General features: G+C 34.0%; 1 protein-coding gene across 1 annotated transcript; it reads left to right on the forward strand.

Annotated features, from left to right (window-relative positions):
* Positions 1–8,035: 8,035 nt before the first annotated feature.
* On the forward strand, positions 8,036–17,319 carry LOC128206675 (sulfotransferase 1C4-like). The gene is made up of 7 exons (XM_052909285.1): positions 8,036–8,259; positions 8,711–8,830; positions 13,047–13,273; positions 13,585–13,714; positions 13,974–14,123; positions 14,538–14,657; positions 15,819–17,319. Exons 1-7 carry the CDS (start codon positions 8,196–8,198, stop codon positions 15,932–15,934), a joined length of 927 nt encoding a protein of 308 aa, XP_052765245.1. The 5' UTR covers positions 8,036–8,195; the 3' UTR covers positions 15,935–17,319.
* The last annotated feature ends 7,754 nt before the right edge of the window (positions 17,320–25,073 follow it).

A 25,073-nucleotide genomic window follows, 5' to 3' on the forward strand; every position in this document is an offset into this window, starting at 1 on the left:
ATCAATTACCGTTTCAACTATCTCCGTTAACCTATGCGTTTAGAATATTTAAAAGAATGCTTTCTTTTTAATGTATGTAGATCCAAAGTCAGTCCGACGTGGAAGTATTATCAAGCTAGGATCTAGAAAATGATATTCGTTTTGGGTGAGTTTTTCCACAAGAAGCCTCGGTTTGTTCACACTGAGACACATGCCTTGAAAGAAAGTATTGTCATGACTCATAATGACTGTGGAAGAAGTAATCGGTGGTAACTTAATATATCCTTTTCAAAAATAATATGTAGGTTATTCAAAGATATATTCACAGTAGGAGTGACTGAAGGGGTATCGGTCGATAAAGACCATAACGTTACACCCATTTTATCAACGATGTTGATTAGCGAAAGAAAACAGCGCTTAGCGCAGTTGTATGTGTATTAAAAAAGGAGCGTTAACGGCGAAGTGACATAAGCTCTAGCTTATTGCTTACAATTTATAAAGGTCTGGCCTCGTTTTACTTCTGTGCTATTACTGAAACGTAACCTATAAAAGTTTCTAAACACTTGCTGTTTGAGTCTGTAAATACTTTGCTCTATAAATGTTAAGTGCTAAACATAAATCAAAACTGACAGTTTGTTTCAGAAGTCTATGCAAACAGATTTCAAAAAGCAATAGACAAAAAAATTCGTTACTTTTCATTAGTAGTTATCTCCCCGTTCTAGCCAAGACCATCACCAAATTTGATACTTTTTCTTGACAGTTATATTCTCGTTCTAGCAAAGTCCAACACATAATTAATAACACAATAGCCTTTCCATAACCTTTCCTTTAGCTATATCCGCATTTTCGCATCCAAATTTGTCATCCAAATATTTATTATTGTAATTGACGACAACCTTAAAGACTAGTATCGTTATCTGTTTTGCATTAAAGTTAAGTTTCCATGTCATAGAACAATCAGTATGTATGCGATCTTTATGAAACTTGAATGTTTCTTATTTGTGATTTTCTGTTGTTGTGTTTTATGTCTTTGGCGTTTACCCCGTGCTATTAAACAGGTTTTATGTTCAAACCTTTGGCTACTGTACCTTCTTGTTTCTGTAGATTTAGTAGTATTGGTCAGAAAAAAATATAAGAATACCATTTAAGAACAATGTAAATGTTGGTCATCTCTGGAATATTATAGGTCAGTAGGTCAAGTGTTACAAATTCACCAGTGTTATCAACTGTTTAAAACCCTCAGTCATTTTCTCAGCATAATATCTAGGACCAGTGTGAATATAAGTGATCCCTGATCAAAATCAGGTTAGACCAAGGAGGATATGAGTCAGCGACATTTGTTTTTTATCTATAAACATAAATCCTTCTGTACCATCGCATTTGTCAAAATGAAAATTGCGGCTTTAATGCGATTTCGGTATAAATCATTTGTTCTTAGTCTTATTCTATGGAAGATAAACCCGGAAAAACGTTACCTTTTCGTAACATGGGCGACACCTCCGCGTTTATGGAGTACACATCGAGATGGTTCGTCATCGGGTTTGTTCGCATACTGTCGAACAGACAGTGGCCGGTTATCGCGTCCCGAACGCCCTCTGTAAGATTACAGACCACCTTTATTGTACATACAATATATAGTGCAAACTTAAATCTGAGGAAAAATATTTAAGATTCAGTAAGTGATTCAGATCACGTTCACCCTAGAAGATTATCATAAAAAAACGTTATGAATACAGAAATATTATATATAAACTGTTGCAATAATAAGCATTTTATATAATAGCACCTATTCAGTATTTGTGCCTTACAGAAAAAGGCTCAATACTACAAAAACAGAATACAGCCATTGTGTACAACTAATAGAAATATCTTATAGCCACGTTTGAAATCTGGAGGTTTATTCTGGTGGATTTCTATCCAGACAAAAAAAGATAATATAATTACAATTTGAGTTGAGCGGTTTCTGTAGAGTGGAACTTTCTATAGGCAGATTGATTAACTTCATGAAGGTCATTGTTTTTCAGATGATTTTCGATTCGAACATCTACAACTTTTTCTAAGATCTTGGACAGAAATGGTAGATTGGACACTGGCCTATAGTTTTTCAATACATTAGCATCTAGGTTGATTTTTTTAGAAGAGGTCTAATACGCGAACTTTTGAATAATTTTGGCACATAAGCACCGTCTAGATATGCATTTATAATTTTTGTCATCACAGGTGTAAGTTCATCGAGACATTCTTTTTATAACCAGGTCGGAATGGGATCTAGTTCACAAGATTTGTTTGCTGACTTTTTAATTATTGCTTTCACTTCGACTTCGGGGGTTTGAGTAAATTCTTCAAAATTAACACCCGCATAGTCGGTTTCTATGTTATCGAGATCAGAAACAGACTGTGTTTGTGATGATATGTTGTTTCTGATTGAATCAATTTTACCAATCGCTTCGTGTAGTGGTTCATTATACCAAGGACAGTTTTTCCTACTGATGGTGGTTTAGAAGCTTTAGCGTCGAAAATAACAGCCAGATGATCACGTGATGCTTTTCCATTGGAATCAGAGAGTCCAGGGTCTTTGGTCACGATGTTTGAAACAGTATTATCACTGTCTCTGATGATCACCACATCCAATGTATGACCAGCAACATGTGTTGGTTCGTTAACGCATTGGTGCATGCCACATCCTTCTAAGCAGCTGTTAAACTTTTTTGTGTCGCGATTTTCAATTGAATCCAGATGAAAGTTCAGATCTCCTACAATGATTATGGTCGTATCAACCGTAGCATATTTAGCTAAAAAAAGAGACCATTCTTGTTCAAGGTAGGTATTTGTGTTCAAGCCATTTTCTTTAGAAGGGGGTGGTCTGTATATAATTGCAAACCGTATCGAGTGTCCGCATATCACTACATTGCAATCCATATACTCAAAATTATGAAATTCATTGTCCTTGCTTGATGCGACAATGTTCACCTGGATGGCAGCCTTGTAAATGATCGCTACACCCCCACCGCGCCTACCACTACGAGAGACATGTTTTATTTTGTAGCCGCTGGGTACTAGTTCGCTGATACACGTTTTGTCAACCAAGCTTCCGAGCCATGTTTCAGTAATAGCACAGATGTCAAATTCATTTGTAAGAATGAAGTCACATATATAGAGTTTTATTTTTCACTGATCATGTATTAATTGAACATATCTTGATGGGTTTTTTTTGCCCTTTGACAATTTTAGTGCTCACACGATCTAACTGTATAATGTTTCTATCATTGTAAGTGTTGATTGACTTTACTTTACTTTTGGTTTGAATAATAGTCGATATTTCTTGTTTGTAAATTGTTGCTATTTACTCCATTGTTAGTGTCCCATGCTCGTTTAACATGATTTTTGCCACCTCTAATCCCTCTATATTGTAATATTCCACACTCCTTCAATTTAGTCAGAATAGTAGGATTAGGTCTCTTTTGTACAACTGTTGATTGTCCGATACTATGCAGCTCTGATCTATTATAAATGATCCTTTGTGACATTCGCTCACTAAAACACATTATTCCAGCAGGATATGCTCATTGAAACTGCAATATAATTGTTCGTTTTTATTTGTTTTTTAAAAGCACAAATATCTTTAAAATTACAATTAAAATCAACATGTCATTTGTAGCACATAAATCACAATAAAATAATCTCCAAAATATCCAATTTACATAAGCGTGAGATAAGAATAAGCGTCATAAAAATATTAATATGTGAGAGCACAGAAAAATGCAGCCTACACCTGGCGCAACATGCAATGTTGCAATGCTTGTTACCTTATTTTCGATTTAATTGTGAAATATTATATCTGACAAGATAAAAGGTTTTTACTTGATGCATTTAACAGGCATCTGAAAATCATCTAACTGTGTAATGATTAATGTAAATCATGTGAATATGATGTGGGATTACGCAAATTGTTCGATACTGCCGGAGACTTAACTGACTCGTGCAGACAAACAATTTGCTTGATGCTTTGTTATTAAAATATGACAAATGATCGGTTCGATTTCATTGGCATGGATTATAATGGTATAAGTCAGGGCAAGATTCGCCGAATGTGTAGTGACGCAAAACATGTGTGGAGGTTCTTTACGTAAAAAAACAAATTAACCATTCCTTTTGTTTCATTGATCCATTGATAAAAATGCAATTACACTCTTCATTGTCCTCTTAACTTTCGTTTGTACAATTTATCAGTAAAAATCAATTCACAGTTAACTAATATTAAAAAAAAAATAAGTGGAGGTCTGCAGAACATTACTAGTTGAGATTTCAAGTTTTGCGTAGCCAACTGTGAATTTTATGATTTGTCTTTCGTGAAGCTTTTCAGGTACGGGAAAGCGGTATTCAGTGTCTTACTCGGAAATAGTTTCAGTTTTCCCGATAACAGTGGCCAAATATACAGACATAGCAGTCGAAGAATATTGTCGAAATAACTCGATAAACCCTTACCATGTTCGATTACTGTAGTGATGTTCGTTGTGACATTTTGCGTTTCTCTATTCTGTTGGTTCTTTCACGTTAACTTTCTCCGTTTGTGTAGATAAGAATGTTTAAAGTATATTAAGATATCAACTAACTTGTTACTTTTTAGTCCAACGGAAAAAGAGCTATCAAGCTAGTATCTATAAAATTGTGTTTGTTCTGGGTGAGTCTTTCCAAAAGAGTCACCGGTTTATTCACACTAAGACACATGCTTTGAAAGTCTTGTTATGACACATAACGAATGGGGGAATAGTACTCAGTGATAAGTAAATATATACTTTTCGAAAATAACATACAGGGTTTTACAAAGATATTCCCAGTTACTGAATGAGTATCAGTCGATAAATGACTATAACGCTGCACCCATTTTTATCAACGACATCGATTAGCTAAAAACAACAACGCTTAGAGCAGGCAGACGTTAACTGTCTGGCCACTTTCATTGGACGCAAACTCCAGTCGTGTATCTCATCAGAATTAAGGGTGTTTAAAGGCAAATGTGACATGAGTTAAAAGTACAACAAATTCCAGTCATATCTAGATTTTAATAGAGTTAAAAAAACAGACTGAGTTACAAAGAGCTCCGGTGTGATACCCTAGGTCTTTTTCGAAAAAGTCTTTATGATCTTTAACGTGCCCGATGTCAAGCACCAATACACGGATAGTTCCTCACCTGCTGCTTCTACTACTTCTACCACTACTACTACTACTACTACTACTACTACTACTACTACTACTACGACGACGACTACGACTACGACTACTACTACTACTACTACTACTACTACTACTACTACTACTACTACTACTACAACTACTACTACTACTACTACTACTACTACTACTACTACTACTACTACTACTACTACTACTACTACTACTACTACTACTACTACTGCTGCTGCTACTACTACTACTACTACTACTACTACTACTACTACTACTACTACTACTACTACTACTACTGCTACTACCATTACCACGCTACAACTACTACTTCTAATAAAGATAATAATAAAATGATGATAAAAATAATACATACTAAAATATAAAAAAGGTATATGTACTTGGGATACGTAAGATTTAACCAAGATACATTTTTAAAACGGGTTTATACGAAAGAAATATATACTATAAGAAATGATTTTATTAAATATGCATTATAGAAACTATTTTTGATCAAATTCAGAGTTTGTGGGGCATGTGATCACCATCATGAATCAGAATTGAGACAAACAAAGTCATGTTTTCCCTTACGTTAAAGAATATCATATTGCAATCAATTTTATTTTAAACGGATTCAAATAAGATGCGACGATGTCAACGCCCTATTAGTGCCCCCACCTAAATGTTGGGTATAACACATGGTTGTATAAATAAGCCTTTTGTGTTTTTTTCCTCGATCGGATGTCTGATCAATGGATATTTATCAGTGAAATACTCAGGGATACATAAGTATTATAATATCAAGAATAAGTGACACTGTGGAAAACGCTAGTCCATGGAGAAAACAATTTGGAACAACAAGTAAATTGGCTATTGGGTTTCTCATAAATATGTCCTGGTTATAGATTCAATATTTCCTGGAATTGTATCAGCCAAATATGTTTTATTAAACTTTGTATCATTATTTCTGTCTGAATGGAAACACAATCCATAATTGTTAATAAACTTGCAAATGGCTTAATCATATTGCATTCACAAGGGATTGTTGTATTCAATTGCATTTGTATTTAGCGCTTGCCATATTCATAAATATGGCATTAATTTTCTGTGTTAAGGAACACAGGACCACAATATTGCACAAAATTGTTACAAGTCATAAAATTATTTATCATGCATTTTCATTCTTAAACTGTCGCTTCAATACACGTCTTTTAAAAGTGCACACTTCCACAAATAACGTGTTCATCTTTAACACTGATTTCAAACATTTAAAATGTTTATACGAAAAACAACAGAAACAAGCTCAATAGCCAAAGGTTTAAAAATAACTCCCGTTTAATGACACAGGGTAAACGCAAAAGACGTGGAACACAAAAACAAAAAAACACAAACAAGAAACATTGAACAACAGCACAAAACTCCACAAACAACACAGTGCATATATACTATATATAAAAAGTAGATGTGTTTATAAAGGATTGTTAGGACCCGCCTTGGAACGGAAGCCCATAAGCTTATTTTAAAAATAGTGTGATGTTTTATGACTTGTGAAATGCTAAAATATGTTGCAAAAAATAATTGCTTTAATCGCTGTTTGCATGATGTATAGGAGAAAAAGGGAATTATGGCTAGCTAAGTTTTTGTTGTCTTTTCATCTGTTAATTTGACGAACATTCCTCTATATGATCAATCTGATGGAATTTTGCAAGAAAAAATATCCTTAATGTCTTGAAAGTAATAAACTATCCGACTGGAGATGTTTAGAAACAAAGGCACAAAGGATGGATTTTAGCTTAAGCCAGTTCAAAACCCATTTAAAGGAAGGTTCGCTGTTAGCCAATTCCGGATCTGATATTGAAAGCAAGACGTAAGCGCCTTAAGTAGGGATTTAATGCGAGATAGTATTTAGGCAAGCATAGATGCCATGTTTCAGTGGTCCTAATGTTTATAGTTGATGTGATGAAAATCAAAGCTTCATCGATGACGTGGGTTTGGTAGGTTATTGCCTATTATATAGCTTTGTTCCCATGTGTCATATCAATATCATCTATAACTAATTGTGTTAGAGTGGTCTAAAGATATGACCAAAAAGGTTGTGGGTTATATTCCCACCAGACGCATTTTCTCATGATATCTCTAAAATGTACATCAGTACTGGTTGTTCTATCCAGGAAACGGGCTCGAAAGTGATTATAAAGAAACAAACAAGTTAAAAAAGTATATTGTACAATTGTGTCTTACCTAATGTTAATACAATACTAGCTTTCGGGTGGATTGACATGAAAATATCAGTCCCTCTCATAAACGTCCTTAACGTTGTCGAGAATATCTGGAAATATTTGGAATATTCGTATAGATTGTATTGATGCCTTTTGTTCTAAACATTAGTTAAACCGTTTTAAATGTTACTTTTTATTTAAAACAACAAATTATGTGATTAATTTTGTAAGCAGCAAGCACCAAATTTATAGAAGGGTAAAATATTTACTTGTATCAACTTTCGATAAAAAAAAATCCTGTCCCGGCTGCAAGTATTAGCACCCGTATTGCAAATCGGTGGTAATATTCCATCTTACCCTAACCCTTCATGATAGCTTGCACTATTCCGGATTTTCTTATGTCTTATGTAAATGTTCAATTGTTGCCTTTTTAGTTGTCAACTTTAAACTGCAATATGTCCCTTTGAAACCTCCCTTGGCATCGCGTCAAACAATCCGGAACCTTTGGCGTGCTTTAAGATCATTTTTCCACAAGCTTCTGACCTTTACAAGCTCACTGGTAATTTGCTAATCGATATGCAACGTACGTAGTCATTTTCGTGTTTATATAAAACCAATAGAATCTCAGGTCTGCGAACAGGGTATTGAAAACATCTGAATAGGCTGTATCTAAAATATCGACGCTGGTTTTATTAAGCGTTCGGAAATGGAGTTGCTATGATTGGAATCTTATTATTGAATGAAACGTTAGAAATTACAAAACTAATTTAAGAGAAATTCTGTACGTGTTATATTTAAAACAAAAAAAACGAAATGTCGGATAATGAGGATGAAGAATCTGATGTCATTGAAAAACGGCACGAACATGTTCTACCAGGTTAAATATTATGTTGTATTGTTATTTTACCATTAAATTGTATATCAGGTGAAAATAAATACACAATGGGAGCTTCAAATTGTATTTTGTACACAAGATTGAAATTTATATGAATTGAGTGAATAAACAGCACATCGAGAATGTTGAAAACTTTCACGAAAACGCTGGAATATTTTTTCTATCATAGATCCTTCTGTAGCTCTTTAACTAACACTGGATCAGACTTTGATTTGCTTTGCAAATGATAATGATGCTTGCTGCTTATAAAGTGTACAGATTAACTAAAACGAATGAAGAAAAAAATGTTTTACAATTTGCGATGATATACAGTATGATTTACAAACGCCTTTTTAAAATGTAAAAGAAACAATTTAACGGTTTAAATGATTTCCAGAGCAAAAGGCACCAATATTATCGATAAACATATTCCATTTTTTTTTTCACTGAGCAGGAGAGCACGTATATGAAGGGGTCTTGTTCTTCGGTTACACACCACCAGATATTCTCGACGCTGTGAAGGACTTCGAAGTGAGGGACTCGGATATATTCCTGTCAACCTACCCAAAAGCTGGTATTGTATTAATATTAATTTATTCTCATTGGTTAGCATAATTGTATTGATTTTCGATCAAGTTCCCTGGGTAAAAACCAACTAGTTGACGATATATTAAAAGATGGAAAGAACAATGAAACATTTATATTAAGTAAATTAAAATCAAAATCTAATTGGATATCTGAAATCCACCGCTTAATAAAAGATATTCCAACAATTTGTAAACAAGCATTTAACACGCATCAGCCAATAAGAGCAAACGTTAGAACAGACTGAACTATAGTATTACCGAACAAATTTAAGTTCATGAATAGCACTAACAAATGCATAAAACAACTTTTAATTGGCAAGAAATTCAGAAAAACCATACACACAAAGGTCATGGGAAACAGAACTTAATGATACTCATATCGAATGGAATTCGGTTTATTTTGTGCTGAATAAAAAAATATTTGATAATCGAATCAAACAATTTAAGTTCAAATTGATTCATAGAATAACAGCTACTAATATAAACCTATACACCTGGAAAATAAGATATATTCTAATGTGTTCCGTGTGTAATGAAATGGAAGATTTCGACCACTTTTTTATTCAATGTAGATATGTAGAAAATTTCTGGAATGTTATTACTGGTAAATTCAAGAGTTGTAATTTTGACCATTCATTTAAATCACTTAAATATATTGTTATAGGATACAAAGTATACAGTAAAGAATATAATGATATCAATATACTGCTAGCCTACATTGGATTTGCAATATATAAATCATATATGATAAGTAATAGACGAATTAAAACATATAAACATAATTAGCATTCTTAAGGCGAGTTTAGAGACCCTTGTTTTATACTTGCACAAAAATAATGAAAATCATAATATGATATCTATTTTTTTCGAAAAGCTTAAACGTTTGTAGTAAAATAGTGTTGTTGTTTTTCTGTATTACTTTCTTCTGTTTTTTTTTTCTTTAATAGTTTTTCGATTGTCTCTAATATTTCGCTTTTGTTAGTAGACATCGTGAGAACTCCTATAATTTCAGTAGAAATCATACTCATTAAGGACTTCTATGTTAATATAGATTCCTTCTAAAGTGAGTATTTGTTTTGTTGTTATTGGTTTCTTTGCTTTTTTGTTGTTTTTTTTTGGTTTATTTGTTTTTGCCTCATTTTGCTACCTTTAAAATATCCTTAATCAATCGATTAAAATATTAAAATAGCTATATATTGTTAGATAATATAAACGACAGTATGTTTTATTTCAATACACAAACACAAAACGTTTTGATACTTATTGAATGTTTAAATGTTAATTGTCTTAAATGTACTCCGATTTGATATCCATAACCTTTGTGTTGCAATGTGTGTGTGTGTGTATATATATAAATGTATATATATCTTTATTTTTTTAACCAATTAACGGGCTATCGGAAATGGTTTCAAAGAGAAAAAAAACAAAAAAACTAGTCCTGATGTTCATTTTGGTGATGTCATGAGGAAGTACCCCATATGGTTATATCAACAGACCACCCTAACACAGTTATTATAAGCAATAAAACGTGTATTCATACACTGGTATATTATTTGCATATTGTTATAAAGTTCTACCTCCCACTCTACGATAAAGATGAAGTTTTAAATTACATCAAAACAGTTTTAAACATAAGGATAACGCGAAACATGTGATCTAAGCTCGCCCTTAGTACTCTCCATAACAATTAAATGGGGTTTGAGCTGACTTTAGCTGAAATCAATGTTCTGTGCCTATGTTTCTTCGCGAAACTTTAAATTTCTCCAGGCCAATAATCTATTACCGTTCAAGACATCAAGACTATTTTGTCTTGAGATATTCAATCTTAATGATATATTGAGATGATGTTCGTAAAGGGCTATGTCAAGTTAATACAATGAATTACAACCAGCCATATTTCTCTTTATCTTTTTATTTATTATTCAAACAGCGGTGCAAATAGTTAATAATGTCATCATACCTCCCAAAAGGATAAAATCATTGTTTAAAATAGAATTATACGCACACAAAAAAACAACAAATTATTGCACAAGTTTTAGGATGAAAAATGAATAATCACATTCTTATGATGAGTTAAACATTAGTGAAATACTGTGGGTCTGCTTTAATTATTGGTCAATAAAGATGTACACATAATTATTGTAATTATCTTTATAAAAGTGGCACTCTTAGTATATTCACAAATATAAAAAAAGTTCACATCATTTTTGACTGATAAACCTTTAACTACGTCTTAAATTTAGCATTTATGGAAAATAATAATTCCTGATAACAAGATTGTAGCGTGTATTTTATAACAGAAAGCGCAAAAATATTAAATGATTGGTGAATGCTAAGTCTCATAAGGTAGAATTACCGTGTTTTATGCTCATTTTCTTTATTATTATTATTTATTATTATTATTATTATTATTATTATTATTATTATTATTATTATTATTTTATTATTTTATTATCACGAAGGAAACGTTGATATACTCTTCATAAATATGTTATACACTTAATACAAACGTACTTGTACTATGCAACCTCTGTGTTTGAAATCTGAAGGTTTATTCTAGAGGATTTCTATCCAGACAAAAATAGATAATACAAAAACAATTGGTGAATGCGACTTATACGGTCATAAACATCACGGTAATATAGAAGCAATAGCCAACAGGGACAAATCAACGGATGTTGTTTCAGATTATTTCCTACATCGATCGTCTTAGTTCTTACGAAAGCGTCTATATTTATGACAATTTTATTTCCATATTTCCCACATATATAGCCCTGTTATATGTCTCTGGGCGCTTTACGAATATGAGCTTTGACTACAATGCTTTAATCTTTAATATGCGCTTTTTACCAGATAAACTAGTTTGTGTTAGATCCGAAACGAAGCATGATAGATTATTATGAACACATGCGTATTTACAAATATAAATACTCTTATCGCTTGCATGCTGGATATTTACTTAACAAGATTGCAATGCATTCCAGTTTCATACGTCTTTTCCTTTCGATACAGTTTATCACAGCCTCTGCGTATACAACCGTAATGGCACATATGTTGGACAATAAAGCTAAAATGTTTGTGAAGTTTTTTTAAAATACATATATTATAGTGAATGTTAATATCGTCGCTGTCAGGACCTAACTTCCGAAGTTGTCAATGGTATGACAGGTCCCAATTGCCAGTCCACAGTCTGATGGTATCTCGGGAGAACATTGTTTTAGTATTTCAGGTTACGAACGAATGGTTTCCGATATTTCAAACCGAGGTCGCTGATGTAAGGTTTTGCAATGAGCATGCTACTAGGGACGTCTCAACAGGCCTACAAGTTTCGAGCGTATGGTTCCAAACTGATCATACTGAAGCCGCTGGTGGTTTTTACAATGATAAACTTCTAGGGATGTAAAAGCAGTTGGTGTTCAATCCCGAACGTAATGATGACTTTAACCAATGTGTTCCTTTCCTGTAATGGGGTCCACTGAATCTCGGTCTTGTTGCTGTTTCTCCTGTAGTCTACGAATACCATGCGGGCTGATCGTCGTTCGACCATCTCCAGCCTTCTGATGTGGGTTCCAATTTTTGGATACACTATGGCAGGGAATACACTACAAGTGGTCTCATTAGATTTCTCTGTTTCTAAATTTGGTCTTCTGTGTAACCCTGTGCATCTGAATTGGTTTTAATCCTCCTATGTATAGTGCATTTCGGACAACGGTTGTTGAAGAAACATATTTAGGTACATAGTAAAGTCCAGTTCAGTAGCAGTTCGCCAAGATCGCTGCTGTTATGCACCGTTCTTTCAAGTAATCAGGAATGCCGTATTAGTCAACGAAAAGAACGTTGTGAGTATCTGTGCTAGTTCAACTGCAAACTCTGTTAGCAATTTGACCTCGTAAACTTTACGGGATTTGACGTTAATTTTCAGTTCACGTTCGCCATCGCAGATGATTCTGCTTTTATCAATGGAAGGGTATGGGCTAGAACTAAAGTCAAGTGAAATACTTTAATTTTGAAGAAAAAATAAAGGAGTTGTTTGCTCTGGTTTCGATGCTTGAATGAGCCAGGCCGGTATTGTTTTTAAAAAAGAGTCTACCTCATATATCCTTTATCGCTTACCCTCTATAAGGTATACAACTATTTTGTGGCCAGTAACAGAATAACAAATCAGATAAAACGAATTTCAGAATATTTATCATTGGTTTGCAGGTACAACATGGCTACAGGAACTCACGTGGTTGATTATGAATGATGGGAACTTTGACGAAGCAATCCAGAAACCTGTTTACTTCCGGTCTCCATTTTTAGAGTTCAAGGACGAAGTTTTAAACGAGGTTGGGCTGGATTTAGCTAATCCAATGCCGTCACCAAGAGTTATAAAGACGCATCTTCCTGTGAAACTTATGCCAAGGCAGCTAAAAACAAGAGATTGCAAGGTATGTAACTCTATACATAGTAAGGATGCCAATTTGTAGGTTAATTGAGGCATATTCATGTAATTACTCATATATATACAGACTCCAAACAAGAAAAAGGAACTCGATTTTCAGATATTGTACATGTAATGCATTTATGTATAATTTCATATTGAAGTGAGTGTGAGCATTTTTTTCATATTTCTAATCTGCAGAAGATTATGTTGATCCTTCAACCAGTCAATTTTGCCACTCGATGACCTTTTTCTGTATGACAGTTGTCATTATGATTAAGGGCAAACATATAAGAACATCTTAACCTTTCTCCTCAGACGATCGTTCTATTCCGAAACCCAAAGGATTTATGCGTCTCATACTACCACTTCTACCGCGCGAGTTCCTCATTCGGTGACTTCCGCGGATCCTGGGAAGACTTCTTCTACATGTTTCTAGACGGACACGGTATGCTTGTGTACGGGAGTTAAAAAAGTCATTCGTTTTGTGAACGGGCCATCGAATTGCTCAAAATGTATGTAAATGTATTATTGTTGCTGCTGCTGTCGTATTTATCTCTTCTTATTTAAGCGAGCATGCAAGTAAATTAATGGGATGGTTTGCAAATAAAAATATTAAATTAAATTAGATGAAATAAGTATTTTAAATACAGAACAATGTTGAAAAAGAACATGGAGAAGAAGTGTTTACGTTTCACTTTTTACAGTTGACCACGGGTCCTGGTTCGACTACACGCGCAGTTGGTGGGCACGGCGGGAGGACCCACGTGTCTGCATCCTCTACTTCGAGGACATGAAGAGTGACCTCCGACGGGAGATTGACCGCCTTTGTGACTTCCTTGAGAAACCACTTCAAGGTATGACGCCACTCCCTCTTCATTTTGTCATAAAAATGCTAGGATATCATAAGCTTTTTTACAGAAAATCTAATGCTATTATTTAACGACATAATTCAACATCAACCGGGTAATTACGATTCAAACAATCAGTTTTAAAAAGTTATATATATATAGTGTTTGTAAGATATTTCTATTTTGTGTACACAATGGCTGTATTATGTTTTTGTAGTATTGGATATGTGCTATTATTTAAGATGCTTATTATTGCAACAGTTTATATATGATATTTCTGTATTCATAATGTTTTTATGATATTCTTGTAGGTTGAACGTGATCTGAATCATTTTCTGCGTCTTAAATATTTATTTTTTTTAGAATTGAGTTTGTACTATGTGTTTTATGTACAATTAATGATGATATGTAACCTTACAGAGGGCGTTCGAGACGCGATTACCGGCCACTGCCTGTTCGACAGTATGCGCTCCAACCCGATGACGAACCATCTCGATGTGTACTCAATAAACGCGGAGGTGTCGCCCTTGTTAAGAAAAGGTAAGGTATTTCTTTTTTTGTCTTCCATAGAATAAGAACAGGATATTCATGCCGAAATCGCATTAAAGCCGGAATTTTCCTTTTGACAAATGGGATGGTACAGAAGGATTTATGTTTATAGATGAAAAAGTTAATGTTGATGACCTATATCCACACTGGTCCTACCTGGTTTTGACAGAGATCACTTAAATTCACACTGGTCCTACATAATAGGCTGGATAAAATGCCTGACTTCATTGAACAATTGATAGCACTGGTGAATTTGTGACACTTGACCTAGTGACCTATAATATTCCAGGGATGACCAACATTCACATTGGTCTTAAATGGTAAACCTATACATTTTCTGACCAATACTTATATTAGATCTACAGAAACAAGTACAGTAGCAAAAAGGTTAAACAAAAAACACCGTTAACTGGCACGGGGTAAACTCCAAAGATATAGAACACTACAACAAAAAATAACAAACAAGATACATCCAAGTTTCATAAAGATCGCATACATACAGATCTTTATATTTCATGGAAAATTATCTTTAATGCAAAACAGTTAACGACACTAGTCTTTAAGGTTGTCGTCAATCAGTAATAAAAGAAATTGGATAACAAATTTGAATGCGAAAATGCGGGATATAGGTAAAAGAAAAGATAAGGAAAGGTTATTAATTGTGTGCTAGTCTTTGCTAGAATGAGAATATAACTGTCAAGAAAAAGTTGGCGATGGTCTTGGCTAGAGCGAGGAGATAACTACTAATGAAAAGTAACGAATTTTATTCTGGTCTTTTCTTGAATGAGAATATAACTGTCAAGGGTATGTCACAAAGTGTGTCCTGGTATTTGCTAGAATGAGAAGAGGTCTAATTTGGAAATGTAACGAACTTTGTTCTGGGTAATGCTGGAATAATAAAATGACTACTAAGGGAAAGTAAACACTTTTGCTCTTAAATGCCAATATACCCTTTGAGGTCAGGTAATGAATTATTGTTCATATGCTTTATTTTTGTCATTGCTCGATTTTCACGAGAACACCATACTGCAAAAGAATATTGTGTGTACTCAACGGGTAAACAGATTGAAGCGGGTCATACATGAATTATGTGAATCGATATGGACGACGCAAACAAACATATGTTAAAGATGTGTATTTGTTTCGCTACAGGTGAGGTTGGAGACTGGAAAAACCTTTTCACGGTGACTCAGAGCGAATTATTCGACAAATTCTACAAGGATGAACTAGGAGACTTAGATATCCCTTTCAAATTTACACTAGATTGATGCCCAGCACGAACTTGATACTAGTGTATGTGACGTCACACTAGCATTGGCGTTATAAGCTACCTATGAAGGCGATATAGATAAGCACATCAGAGAGGGGGTTGGATTCGGGTTGTAGTATTTTTCCTAAACTGCTTGGCGTTTTGTTTTGTCTATTGCTTTTTAAAATATGTTTGCATAGACTTCTGAAATAAACTATCAGTCTTGATTTATATTAGCACTTAACATTTATAGAGCAAAGTATTGACAGACTCAAACAGCAAGTGCTTAAAAACTTTTATAGATTACCTTTTTCGTCGTTGATTTATTTTATTGGTCTAGAGTTGACGTGGCAGTGAATGAATGATACCGTAATGAAATGTGGTTGAGAGTAAACAGGGCACAAACTGATGTTCGGACATCTATTCCTTCCGCAGTAGTATAATTATCGTGTTTAAACGCATGATGTAAAATCAACTACAGCGACAGTTTACTATGTTTAAACAAGTATTTTATTTCTAATCTTTGAATGCGATTCAATATTTGGTCGGGTGATGTATGTACACATATTATTATAATTATGGCTTTGGTCAGTGTAATAAAGATGTACCATTTGCATTTATATCATACATGTTTGTCATTCTTAACTGGTAGAATGTAAACACACTGGTTGACGTAGTACACAAAACAGTGCCTATACGTATATGTACACGTACTTGCACTTGTGTGCTAAACCGAAGCCGGTACTACCTAACCCATCTGAGAGAATTTACCTTTAAATATATTCTGAGAATAACTCATTACTTGTGTTAAACAAGGCGTTATGCTTTGATAACAGAAGAACACTAAATTTGTCGAATATTAGTATATCAGTTTTGACGTATGTATAGCAATGGGAATTATAACTTGTGTGCGTATGTTCCAACGATATTCGGAAAAGACAAGCCTTAATTGAACATGGATACATCCGGCGGCTGATTTCCCGAATTGTGACTTTTGTTATCCCCACAAGAACCAGTGCAAACCAATTATCTACGAGAACTTGCAGACTACTTTGCATTGACAAATACAACATGTCTTGAATTTACTGCGAGACCTTTTGCCAAATGACCATTGATAAACGCATCAAGTTTTATATAGTATATATGCATTGTTTGTGGAGTTTTGTGATGTTGTTTCTTGTTTGTGAATTTTTGATTCTTTGTTTTATTCTTTGGCGTTTACCCTGTGCCATTAAACGGGGTTTATGTTATGTGTATGAGCTACTGGGCTTGTTTCTGTAGTTTTTCATATATATATTGGTTAAGAAAACGAGTGTCAATCAGTGAGTTATCTAGTAGTTTAAGTATCTGCCTCAAACCCTAGGGGTCTCGCTCCCTTCGAATACATTTGTGTATTTTTATAATACATGGTCTATAACCTATACTTATTTCATGAAAATAAAGTTGATATTAGTTTCATCGTGAGTTCACACAAAACCTTATTTGGCTCCTAAATGGGATGCTTATAGATTGGCAGCTAAATTAAATACATGTATTAATCCAGTCTCGGATCCGTAGTCTAGTGATAAAACATTTGACTGTCGACCCAAGTGTCCCACACCTATTACTGAAGGGACGTTTGTCAATGTAATAAACTAACTCAGGAAAACAGTAGGTAGGTATTTTCTGTGCAGTATGCAGCTCAACCTTTAAAGACTGGTGCCCACTGTTAAACTGATGCCAATATGTGGCTAATATGTTGAATTGGCTTGGGAAGATGACTTACCCAGTACTGATTAAAAGCCAACACAGGTATAATCCTTGTATTGGTGCTTAACATCGGCCACGTTAAAAACCAGTTTTATTTTCGAAAACGAGCTAGGGTAATCACATCAAGAGCTCCTTTTAGCTCACTGTGCTTCTGGAATTATGTTTATATAAAGATATGACTGGGATTTGTGGTCACTTCTGACTGTTGTCACGTACGCCATTTAATCACACTTAATCATGATGGGTAGGCTTGATTGTGCATTAAATAAAGATGTTCAACGTGGCCAGACCTTTATGAATTGCAAGTTATTAATTAAAGCGTATGCCACTTGGCCGTTAACGTTCGTTTTTAAATACACATATGTCTTCGCTAAGCGTTGTTTTTCACTAATCAACAGCGTTGATAAAATGGGTGTAACGTTTACCCTGTGACATTAAACGGGTTTAAGTTTAAAATTTTGGCTACTGAGTTTATTTCTGTAGTTTTGCACATAAATATTACTTTCAAAACATGTGTCTCAGTGTGAACAAACCTGTGACTCTTGTGGAAAGACTCACCAAGAACAAAAATCTTCTAGGTCCTAGCGTGATTGTGCTCCCTCGTCAGACTGATATTGGCTCTACATACATCACAAAGTAAGCCGATATCTCAATACATACAAGCATTCTTTAAAATGTTCTTAGCGTTTAGACTCACGGGGAAGGTTGTAACGCAAATTGATCGAAAGAAATCATTACAGAAAGTAAACGTTGCAAGCGTTTACAAGACATTTTTGTTCGAGTGTTGTGTCTGCATATTTCGCAACCAGAATCGAGATAATAGTAGGCATTCAGATACTTAGTAAGACATTGTATACCGTTTCCCTTGTACCGGAAAGTCTACACGATAGACAAATCATCCCAAAAAGTCACACTGGTGATCATTTAACTGAACTCACAACTTGAAATCTCAAAACGTAATGTTCTGCAGATTTTTTTTATTTTATGGTATTAGTGTACTGCAGAATTGTTTTTGTTGGTATTTTGTACAAACGCAAGTAAAGAGGACAATGAAGAGGACAATGAAGAGTGTAATTGTATTTTTTCAATGTATCAATGAAACAAAGGGGACGATTATTTTGAGATTTTACGTAACCTCCGCACGTGTTGTGTGTCACTTCACATTTGGCGAACCTCGCGCTGAATTTTCTCATTCCAATTTTTGTAAATGAAATGAAACATTCATACATTCATATGTCATGATATGACAACTGTTACGTAAAAAACCTCCGCACGTGTGACTGTTATTATTACAATCCCTGCCAATGTAATCAATCCGATCATCGGTCATGTGATTATAACAACGCTTATTTGGCATTTCTCATATTACCAATACTTCTTAACATTGCAGACATCCCTTCTTTTTCATCAAGCAAATTGTTTGTTTGAGTCCGTTTAGTCTCCGGCTGTTTTAAATAATGTGTGTATCCCACATCATATTCACATTACATGATTTACATAAATCAGAATACTGTTAGGTGATTTTCAGATGCCTGTTAAACCCGTCATGTGAAAAAGCTATTATCTAGAGGGATAGAATATTAAACAACTAAAGCAAAGAGAAATAAAATAATAACAACTTTAAGCAAGTATGGCTTTAGTGAATTTAAAACTAAGCAAATTCGCGACTTTTTATAGTTGAAATAAAATTATAAAAATATAAAGCTGCAAATACCATTATAATTTATATCTATACAAGGTGTTTTTGCCAATAGTTCGATAGCATGTAAAACGATTTTTTGCATCGCATACCTTCAAATTAAATTTTAAATTCACAAACAAAAATTAGTGTAAATTAATAAAAGATGTTGTGTTGTGGCAATGTTAAAAAACTATCATCAGGGACAACATCTCAAACCTAGTACATTTTAAATGACGTGGTGTATAATTTAATCTTATGGTTTGCTTTTGTGGTTTAATAATACACACATTAACTGAGTAGCTTATCTCCTCAAACACTGATCATAATGTATTGGTATTGGTATTAGCGTTGACACAAAAGATTCTATCTTTTGACAGGCTTTTAGCGTTTATAAAGAAGAGGGATGAAAAGGTTTTAAGTGCTTTGAAATAAATATATATTAGAACCTTTTCGAGTTATTCTTTGATAGTAACAAGCCGTCCGAGGAATTGTCATCCTATCCGCGTTGTTTTTACTCTGACTCCTATGTATGATCCCACTGTGGACATAATTATTGACTACCATGAACGCCAAAACAGATTAAATGTATGTATGTGTTGTTCCAGATCGATATTCGACGGCATATTGCAAACAATGACCAGAGGTTTCCGTCATCCGTTTATTGAGAAGTGTTTTACCAGAATAAGCTCAATCAGTATTTGTGTGATCATTTAAGTAGACTTTTAGGCAGCCATTCTGTCAGAACAGTTGTATATGGCTTCAATGACCATTGCCTTTCAGTTCTGTAGGACAATATAAACTAAGAAATCACCTTTTTCTTGGCCTTAGTCAAACTCATCCTTAAGGTATAAGTTAATATAGGCTTAGTAGTCATTGATCGAAGTTGATGGTATCTTGACCATTTTGGACATGCTCATTTAATACCTATCCTTTTTTGGAAATTTAGCTTTACATAAATGAATAGTGTTTGTCATTGTTTATTTTACTTTTGTTTACATTTGGTTTATAAACCACCACAAGGTGATCGCTACAATTGTACGTTCGTTACCATGCAAGATCGGTTTCAAAATCCTGTTCAATGTTTTTTATTTTATCTTTTGTTGAATGGTCAGATTCTTTGTATTTACATAATGCCATTTGCAAATTTAAAAAAGTCTTTTTTATTGTTATATATAATTTTCAAATGTTTTATCCATCCTTTAATCAAAATCAATATTAATTCAATTTACTTACCGCCTATTAGTATTGTTGCGCTCAATGACAGGTCAGAAGTATCGAACAGAAACACGCGATTTCGATGGGAAATATCATTGCACATTTAACAGAAAAAAATGTGATAAACAACCACCAACGTTAAGGAATGACGTTTTAATGCAACCATTTAAGAATTGAACATTATTTTTCTGCGTTTAGTTGATGGGTGAAGTTGTTAATGTATAAATTACGTGTAATTTGTCCGACACTTCATCCATCAATGAATTGCTGAATGGTGACAATACAAACTGTTTCATATTTTACGGTTTCGTGGGTTTAAAACATAAACGAGCATATCCATTCGTGCTTACCACAGTCTGTAGCTGTCCTAGTTTTGAAAATAAAAACGGTTTCTAAGATCTTTAGTTTTTCTTTCCTTTTAATTTACTTAACTAATTAAAACCTTTAAAAGTTAGCTACTTTACAGCACTGCTCGGTTGTTAAAAGAAGCAGACGGCGTTATGCGCAATTTTAAAATAAAAACCGTTTTTTTTACACTTAAATGTCATCCAATAATCCGCAATCGTATAATAACGGAATCTTCAGAAACGTTCGGGCGTAATTTGTTGAAGACGACGTAATCGCCTATTTTTTTAAATTTCTTCCAATATTTTTCTTCTTGTTATGAGGAAGTAACGAGTAGCGACGTCGAAACCCGCCAATATTACTGTGGTTACCTGACTTTAATCCATAAATCCGCAATCTTTGAATCGGAGGATTCCAGAATCGTTTAAAAGTAACAAATAGTAAACAATAGTACCCTCCTATTCTACTGCTAATTTTTTAAATTTAAATTTCTTTCAATAATCCGCAATCGTGTAACTGTGGAATTGTAAGACAATTCGGGCTTAGCGAGCAGCACACGATGTAACACCCCCAATTCAAGTACGATTATCCAAAGTAAAACTTCTCAAAATACCCCTTTATCTTTGAATAATGAAATTTTGTCGTAATGTAAAGTTGATAGCACTGAGTAGTCGATAAGATGTATAATATGTCAAAATACTTTGAATAGTACAATGAAAATGACAGGGTAAGCCCACTTGTAAAAAAAACAATTATATAAACCATGTTCAGAGACATAAAGGAAAGGCCCAAGTTACAAGCACGAGATTTACTAGCGAACAAACATTACAAACAGACACACACTCATCAAATAAGCATAAACGACAGATGATGGGATTACCTTGAAACGGTCAGTGAAACTCGAGTTCAGTTAAACACAAGTGAGCTGGGGATTAAAGTACTCAATATGTCCATACCATCACCCTTGTCCATACATGTGTCAATAGTTACAAAATGGAACATAACAGCCTCGTCTAAGTAGCTTTGTCATTATTTGTGAAACAAATGAAATCGTCTCATTTCTTTAACAACATGTTCATAATGAAAGTACATTATTTGATTGTAAATGACAGCCGATAGGGACAAAACAACGTCGAAGATAACACATGATAAATTGTACAGGTTTTCCTGGAACATGCTCTTGAAAAGATGTCTAATGAAATCGGAGAAACCAGCATAATGAAATCAATCAAGCAAATCCGAAAAAAGAAATCAATCATATTCACAAATCAGTCAATAATATCCGTTGAAAAAATAAGCATTTCCACGTTTTGTTTTCCAATATTTATAGGATAAAGATGAAGAAAACTTTTAAATCTCTTAAAGTATGTCTTACGAGAACTATTTAACCAGTTCTTAATTAGGAAACCCTTTATGAAACCGGGCACGGTTCTGTCACACGAATTTACAATGCTTACCTTTGCTTTTGGGCCACTTTGGAGGTATAAGGGATGCAATTTTGAAAGAAACCATTCTGTGAACCTATAACGTATTCTTTCGCATTATCTTAATCAAACAAGAGAATACAAACATCAACTTACAAAGTGTTTGGCATCACTCTCAATTTCGAAAACACACGACATCAATTTTAATACAGTTAGGGGATTGGTGCTCGGAAAGGCTTAAAGGTCAATATTTCTGCGTTGAAGGATAATTAATTGTCAAACATTCTACAGGACACATGCATTTTTTGAAGATCATTTTCAAACTGTTCCCAGTAAACAATGTTGAAATATGGGTGCTATGCAATATGACTACATAAAGACAGTCTATGTATGTACGCATACTGGTCTAAATAGCAATTTACTGTTTCAAATATTGTGTATAAATATCAAATAACTTTGAACTGTGTGTTGTAATATTAATAAAAAAAAACTAGGTTTATTGTCAGCTTGGTGACATCCAATATCTCGATGAATGCCTTCGCAGATGATTAATTGCAATTGATTATGGTATTAACGGTATGTTCATGGTTACGAAAAGTCCTATGGTGTCTTTTACCCTTGTAAATTGATCTACTGGTAAAATATACCACGTAGCATTCATCGGTTTGAACAGAATTATGACATGTTATACTTCTTATCCACAACGCAAGTCCCATAGGATAAAACGGCCGTGGTACAATTGGCAATATACAAGATTAACACTTGCGATTTATCGGAAATTATCAGGAAGAAAGCCGTAACAATCAAAGCTAGACTATCCAACACAATAAGATAAGTTCGGCATATAAACGCAGCACTAGGTATTCGTAGCGGCTCGAGTATATCGGCCCAATCGTGGTATTTTTGCAGTTTAAACTTTAAAAGCAATAATTGAACATTTATGTAAGACCTAAAATATGTCCTGAATAGTGCAAGCTTTCAGTAAGGGTTGGGGTAAGACGTTGTACTACCAGCTTTTTGCTATACAGGTGCCAATACATGCATTCGGGACAGGAAACAGTTTCTCGAAAGTTGTAAATCTTTGACAAAACTCTCCTCGGAATCGCGACAAACAATCAGGACGCATTGGCATGCTTTAATCTTGTTTCCGCAAAAGCGCTCATCTTCACAAGCTCACTGGTAATTTGTAATCGATATGCAACGTACATAGTCATTTACGTGTTTATATAAAACCAATAGAATTTTCATTTCTGCGAACAAGGTATTGAAAACATCTGAACATCTGTATCTAAAATATCGATGCTGTTTTATTTAGCGTTCTGAATTAGAGTTCCTGATATTGGAAATTTATTATCAAATGAAACGTTAGAAATTACAAAACTAATTTCAAAAAAAAAACTGTACGTGTTATTTTTAAAACAATAACGAAATGTCGGATAATGAGGATGAAAATCGGATGTCATTGAAAAACGACACAAACATGTTTTACCAGGTTTGATTCTACGATTTATTTTTATGTAACCATAATCGTGTACATAAAGTCATATTAAGTACAAATTGGGTAACTCAATTTGGATTTTGTACAAAAGTTGGAAACACATCGAGACTTTTGAAAAAATTCACGAAAACACTTGAATATTTTTCTATTATAAATCCTTTCATACCTCTTTAACTTGAAGCGAATATTTGAGAAGCAACTTAAAACAGACTGAATAAGACTACGATCGTCCTTGTAAATTATTATGGTGCTTGCTGCTTACATAATGTATAATTTGTTGTAATATTAATAAAAAACTAGGTTTATTGTCAGCTTGGTGACATCCAATATCTCGATGAATGCCTTCGCAGACGATTAATTGCAATTGATTATGGTATTGACGGTATGTTCATGGTTACGGAGAGTCCTATGGTGTCTTTTACCCTTGTAAATTGATCTACTAGTAAAATATACCACGTAGCATTCATCGGTTTGAACAGAATTATGACATGTTATACTTGTTATCCACAACGCAAGTCCCATAGGATAAAACGGCCGTGGTACAATTGGCAATATACAAGATTAACACTTGCGATTTATCGGAAATTATCAGGAAGAAAGCCGTAACAATCAAAGCTAGACTATCCAACACAATAAGATAAGTTCGGCATATAAACGCAGCACTAGGTATTCGTAGCGGCTCGAGTATATCGGCCCAATCGTGGTATTTTTGCAGTTTAAACTTTAAAAGCAATAATTGAACATTTATGTAAGACCTAAAATATGTCCTGAATAGTGCAAGCTTTCAGTAAGGGTTGGGGTAAGACGTTGTACTACCAGCTTTTTGCTATACAGGTGCCAATACATGCATTCGGGACAGGAAACAGTTTCTCGAAAGTTGTAAATCTTTGACATAACTCTCCTCGGAATCGCGACAAACAATCAGGACGCATTGGCATGCTTTAATCTTGTTTCCGCAAAAGCGCTCATCTTCACAAGCTCACTGGTAATTTGTAATCGATATGCAACGTACATAGTCATTTACGTGTTTATATAAATTTTAAACCAATAGAATTTTCATTTCTGCGAACAAGGTATTGAAAACATCTGAACATCTGTATCTAAAAAATCGATGCTGTTTTATTTAGCGTTCTGAATTAGAGTTCCTGATATTGGAAATTTATTATCAAATGAAACGTTAGAAATTACAAAACTAATTTAAAACAAAACTGTACGTGTTATTTTTAAAACAATAACGAAATGTCGG

The sequence above is a fragment of the Mya arenaria genome, chromosome 10 (assembly GCF_026914265.1).
Source record: "Mya arenaria isolate MELC-2E11 chromosome 10, ASM2691426v1".
Classification (NCBI taxonomy): domain Eukaryota; kingdom Metazoa; phylum Mollusca; class Bivalvia; order Myida; family Myidae; genus Mya; species Mya arenaria.

Coding starts and splice junctions, on each gene's coding strand:
- LOC128206675 (XM_052909285.1), top strand. CDS start 8,196: ATGTCGGATAATGAGGATGAAGAATCTGATGTCATTGAAAAACGGCAC. Junction 13,274..13,584: donor TAAAAACAAGAGATTGCAAG/GTATGTAACTCT, acceptor CTTTCTCCTCAG/ACGATCGTTCTATTCCGAAA. Junction 14,658..15,818: donor GTCGCCCTTGTTAAGAAAAG/GTAAGGTATTTC, acceptor GTTTCGCTACAG/GTGAGGTTGGAGACTGGAAA.